The sequence below is a fragment of the Gastrolobium bilobum genome, unplaced genomic scaffold (assembly GCF_033153095.1).
Source record: "Gastrolobium bilobum isolate Gb01-03AN ecotype WA unplaced genomic scaffold, APGP_CSIRO_Gbil_v1 utg68007, whole genome shotgun sequence".
NCBI lineage: Eukaryota > Viridiplantae > Streptophyta > Magnoliopsida > Fabales > Fabaceae > Gastrolobium > Gastrolobium bilobum.
Genome location: NW_026898787.1, coordinates 14,304 through 20,167, shown reverse-complemented (window position 1 = coordinate 20,167; position 5,864 = coordinate 14,304). Strand labels below are relative to the sequence as shown.

The 5,864-nt window shown below is 31.3% G+C and overlaps 1 protein-coding gene across 3 annotated transcripts; it reads right to left on the bottom strand.

The window, feature by feature from the left end:
- Positions 1-1,649: 1,649 nt before the first annotated feature.
- On the bottom strand, positions 1,650-3,263 carry LOC133284139 (uncharacterized). 3 transcript variants are annotated; one of them, XM_061481134.1, is made up of 5 exons: positions 3,112-3,263; positions 2,841-2,953; positions 2,657-2,735; positions 2,238-2,369; positions 1,650-2,097 (listed from the first exon to the last, which is right to left on the bottom strand). In XM_061481134.1, the coding sequence occupies exons 1-5, from the start codon at positions 3,245-3,247 to the stop codon at positions 1,838-1,840; spliced, it is 720 nt and encodes a 239-aa protein (XP_061337118.1). In that variant the 5' UTR covers positions 3,248-3,263; the 3' UTR covers positions 1,650-1,837. The 3 variants fall into 3 exon arrangements, with proteins under 3 accessions (XP_061337118.1, XP_061337115.1, XP_061337116.1); XM_061481131.1 differs by having other exon boundaries at positions 2,832-2,953; positions 3,112-3,262; XM_061481132.1 differs by having other exon boundaries at positions 2,832-2,950; positions 3,112-3,261.
- Between the last annotated feature and the right edge of the window lie 2,601 nt (positions 3,264-5,864).

Sequence of the window (5,864 nt, the reverse complement as noted above, 5' to 3'; positions counted from 1 at the left end):
GGAGACGAGGAAGGTTTTAATAGTAATAGTTTTTTTAAGTATGATTGGTTATATTTATAAAAATTTTGTTTACAAACTATACTATGTATGACCAGTTATATTTCAATCAAAAATGTATGACCGGTCGACGGATCCTTCCCCCATGGAGATATATGCATGAATAATTTGGCTGCGTTTGTTAATGTTTATTTTAAGAATAAAAATGTTTCTTAATTAAATTTTATAACAGAGTGTCTCAATACATTTTTCTTTTTAAATCTTTTTCTATTATGTTGAAAACAATAGTCAGCATTTTAGGACTTGACGGTGAAAAGAGTACTATCATATTGCCTTTTCTATGATTAAGTACATGTTTGTTTCGCCTTTTAGAAAAAATAACTTTTATCTGTACCTTATTTTAAAATTGCTTTTTACAAAAGTTAAAGCTATTTATACTTTTATAAGAATATTTAATTTTTTTTAAAAAAAATATTTGACTTTTGACTTGTGTTTATTTTAGAAGTTAAAACTTTTAGCTTCTAAAAAAAGTTAGTTTTTGATTTTTTTGTGACTTCTACTTTTTTTAAAAGTAGACATCCAAACGAACTTAAAATGATAAGTGCTTTTTTTCTTGAAAAAAAGAAGCTTTTGGAAGAAAAAAAAATCCATCCAAATGTACCCTAAAATATCATTATTACATTCTGAAGCCTTTGTGATAAAGTTTCTCTGCTAAAAAGTTTATTTTTCTTTGGTAATGATAAAGATATATTATTTTAATGATAACAATTTTATTTTTCTTTGGCAACTAATGTGTTGTACAAACAAATTGTGATTTTTTGGCATCAAACACAGTCGAGAATGCTTCATGACAGTGACTGGTGAGCTACAAATATGGTAATAATGTTGTAGTAAAATTGTTAGCTTATGTTATAGAGATAGGGATTTTTTTTTGAATCTTGTAGTAAAATTCAGGATATATTTGCTCTAATGCATCAACTCAGACAACTACTACTGCAATACCACATATATAATCCCAATGAAAGATTCCCATATACATTTTGTATGATTCAGTGTTTGAAAAGACAAAATGCCTAAGAAAATGTATACTCAATACTGCTTAATTTATATGGGCTAATTGCATACTTATTGAAAATTAATCTTAAATCTATGTTGGCATGTAATAAATTTCACAAAATTAGATACTTATGAGTAACTCCAGTGGTTGCAGTCTTGCAGATGAAGTAATACTTTAAAAAAAAATTAAATTTTAATTCTGATAATATTTTATATAAAAAAAATTCATTGAATTTTTTATGATACATATGTATCGAAGCAGTAATTGAAGGATATTGAAGTATTTCAAACTATCCATTTTCTTACAAATTAAGATGTTAGCAGCTCACACCTCACAAAAATAACTTAAATTTTTATCATTAATTATTATTTATTACATATACGATTTGACTAATGAACTACTCATTGAACCTGTGACTCCATGACCTAATCCCTTGGCTGCTTAATGGCTGATCTAAGTTTAGAAACCTAAATATGTAGCCAATTGTTATCAAAAAAAAAAAAAAAATATGTAGCCAATGATATGAAATGCCCTGTTCTATCTTGTTGAAAACTCCCAAAGACCTTATAGTTCAACAGAGTAATTGCTAGGGGAACTTTTTTTTTTATCAATATAACTCACCATTCAGAATTTCAAATTAACTTTATACATCAATAAACACCTTTGACTTTTTTACTCAGTACATTTCTTTTGCATATTTGGTATAAACTATCAAAGCATCACTAGGAATATAATACAAAAACCAAGGACTTATATTATACATCCATGAGCTTTCATTTCAATTCAACCCTTGGTTCTGATAATGGTAATGGAGCCTCTACCCTGGGTGTGAATCCTAGTAAGGGCTGTAACTGCTTTTCCTGTAATACCAAAACCTCTGGCTGAATTGCATGGATGAGTTATAGAGTCTCCCACAGGATGTGGAATTGGCTTTAATGGGCTCATCAACAGCTGGTGATTTATATCTTTAAGGGTTGTTACCCCTTCAACTCCTCCAGGCTTCACCAACTCAAAGGGATAAGCTATTTTCTTCCAATGACCCCCTTGATAACACCATATGAAAATGGGACAAAAGGGCACTTTGAGTGAGCCATTGCTTTGAAAACAAAATGAAGAAAGAAAGATAAAGAATAAAGAGGAAAGAGGCATGAAATGACTAAATCAAGTAAAAAGAATGTGATACTTGAAACTGAAGCATCATTTTCTTCTGACACTCTAGATGCACAGCTCCTATGAGAAGTATCATGTTTGACTGCAGCTGCATGTGTATTATTCTGTGATGATGATGGGTTCCTATTGCTGAATTTTGTATGATCTGTAAAGCAATAATCTGCAGTGTCAGTGATGGGTATGTTTCAATTACTACCACTTCTACCAAAATTAGTAACAAATTTGTAGGCTACAATTGAAACTTATAGGTAAGTCATTTATTGCAAATTATAGACTCTTTTTTTATGGCCACAGAATCTGCAGCCAAACAGTCTTGGGAAAAATGCAAAGGAATAGAAGAAGAAAAATTGGACTAGATTAATTACCATAAACATTTAACAATGAAGTTATTTCCCAAATCAAGCAAGACTGAAAATGATACCAGGGGCATACCATGAAGGATTTGGGTTGTTGTGGAAGCAAAAGTTGGAAATAGATCTTCCTTATCAACTTCTACCAAATATTGGCTTTTCTGTCATTAATTGAATATCTTATCAAGTTTCAAAGAAGTTGACAATAGAAAATTGGGAACAACAATTGAGCAAATGTAGAGAACATGAAACCATACATAGTTAACATTTTGATCTTGAGAGTAGGATGGTAAGTTGTTTTGATTGAACCAAATACCCCAGTCAGCAATAGCATCTTCAAGGTAACCAGTAGATGTATCAGATGAAAACCAGGACTCTGCTGAAGCAACAACATACAAGCATAATAAGCAAATTAAGATCATAAACAAGTAGAAATAATGGTGCCAGCTAGTAGCATTCTTTGGAAACAAGTGAAACTCAGAAAAGGAAATTGAAAATAAAAAGGTAACATTCTGAAAAGGATTAGCATATATATACCAAGAGTCAGATCTGAGTGAGTGACTCCAATGTCCAATTCCATGGAGGCAAGGCAGTGAGAACACAAACTATTTTTGGTGTTATGACTCAGATGTGAAGCTTTCTTTGTATGCAGGTTAGTAGAACATTCATACATGTGAACAAAAAGACTACTGTGTTTCACTTTTGAATTATTGTAATGGGCCCTTTTAAATTATGAAAATACCACCTACCTAACCTTACATTAGTCAATACAAATCAAAATAATGAATGGGCCACATTAATTTAAGCGTTGATTTTGCAATGTCGATACAAGTTGATAAAATATTTGGTCTGATTATATTGAGGAAGGTAATAAAGACAAGCTTTTTGGTCACAATCTCCGGATTATGCAGCTTTTTCTATGGTGGATGTTAGAACAAGGGCAACAATGAAACTTCTAGTGGGGAAAAAAGATGAAAAGGTAACTCGATCACAAGGCATCTTTGAGAACATGTTTCTTTAATTCTTTACATGTCTCCATGTTGACTACAGCAAATGGTTCTCTAACAAAAAACACGGTTCTTATTTTTGTCCTTTGCAAAAAAAATATCCATATTAATCTTTTTTTAGGGATTAAATTAGATTTTTATTGAATTTGTGAAGGATCACATTTTCAAAGAACTAGAATTGTAGAGAAATCAAAAATTGATTTTTTTGTAAGGGATGAAAGTGAGGATCGTGTTTTTTGTTAGGAACCCAGAAGTAGCTTTGCTCGAGAGATATGTGCGTTCTTTTTTTATTTTACTTTTTATCCTCTTTTAAAAATATTTTATAATAATTAAGAATGGAAGAGGTTATAATTACTATTTTTTTTTCTTACTACTTGTTACTACCAAATCTTAACCGTTGATTTCCGTCAATCTAACGGTTATAATTTACTAGAATTAATAATTAATTAATAAATGTGATCCAATAAATTATAACCGTTAGATTGACGGAAATCAACGGTTAAGATTTAGTAGTAACAAGTAGTAAGAAAAAAAGTAGTAACTATAACATTTCCCATTAAGAATTAGAGATGCTTTTTCCCAACTGGAAAGAAGCTAGGCCACACAGAACTTGATTACATAATGGTTGTACAAAGTTGAATTAACCATATTATTAAAGCTAGAAAATGTAAACAAAAGTGGACAATAGAAGGCTATTTCCAAAGGAGATTCAAAGCATCGCTATCTACTTTTCTAATTCGCTATATATCTTTTTTCTTTGGAATAGAAATTCAAAGCATGCGTGACTACCTTCTTTTCCTTATTCGTTACACTTCCTTTTCTTTAGTATAGTTTTCTTTTTATTCCTGTTCTTGTAAGACATGGAGGACAAGTGAAGCTACCGAATACTTTGGCTTTTGTAGCTTCTCATAACTCAGCCTTATTACTTTTTTTCTTGGCTTTATTTTTCTTAGATAATTTCAAAGTAGGTGGTTATATCACTAAGCACAATAGAAAGAGTGGTTGTTATATTGAGCTATCCAACATGTCTAACCTTCCACTCTCATTAGAGGACAAAGAACCTCTTCATACCTACATTGTTTCAGATCAGTGTGGGGCTCATAGGTCAAAATAATTTTGGCCTACTCTCTCTAAGCCACGAAATCCTTCCCACGCTATATATAACTCTCTCTTCCGTTGAGAGGCCATCTTTTTTACCATACTCTCTCTATTGTTGTCACTTTGCTAAACTACAACGTACAAACCCACACAGCCAAACCATGCCCTATACACGTTTGAAAGGGTTTATTAATCTCATGTTACATGAGAGTATTATCTCACGTGGGTGATACAAATATGTGAGGTCCATAATTTAAAAAAAAAAAAAAAATTGGCACAAAATTCTATGGATGTATAACATGAGATAGATATCTTATGTAATATGAGACTATCATTTCCCTTATTTGAAACCTCAAACGGTTGATCCTTCATTTTAGTTCTAGTTCATCATATTTGTGCCTCATTTTATAACTATTACATCCTTGGTGGAAAATAACCTATCCTCTTACACCTAACAAAGTTCAAAAGGGGATGTGAATTTTGGGTATTAACGGGCCGAGCTGAGCTTTGATCTTAAAAAGCTAAGACTGTGTTTAAATGTGTCAGCTTGACTAATCCCGATATCTGTTATAAATATAATTGTCGGCCTATGGCCTGCCTTATTTACCAAAAATAAAAGTATGGTTTAGCATGTTAGCTTGTTTAAAAAAAATATGACAACAAAAATTTATTCAAACAAAATATACAATCAACCGCACTAGTAATTTCATAAATATTCATAAATTCAATATATATCCAAACAGCATAATATAGAACAAAATCATTCAAAAAGTCTGTTAAACTAATAAAATGGGGTGAAATAAATTGATGAGAGAGAGGGTTATTACAAGAAGTATAAAAAATATAAAAGAAATATTTATATACTAGGCCAACCTGAGAAGCTCTAAGGTCGAGTTTCTGAATTAAAGCTTGAGACTTTTTTATTAAATGAGCTTTTATACAAGTCCAAGTCTGATTCCAACAACCAATTTTAGACATGTAAGCTCATGCCTTTACGAGCCGAGTCGTCCCTGGTTCGTTTAGCACCCCTAGATGTGATGTAGGGAAATGAAGAAGAAAAAAAGAAAGAGTAGATGAGGAAATAAATATCAATTCGAAACTTGAACTTAGTAGATACTGCATAAAGGAACCAAGAGATCTTCCATTTCTTATTTTCTTATCCTAGAAACTCAATTGGAAATTAAT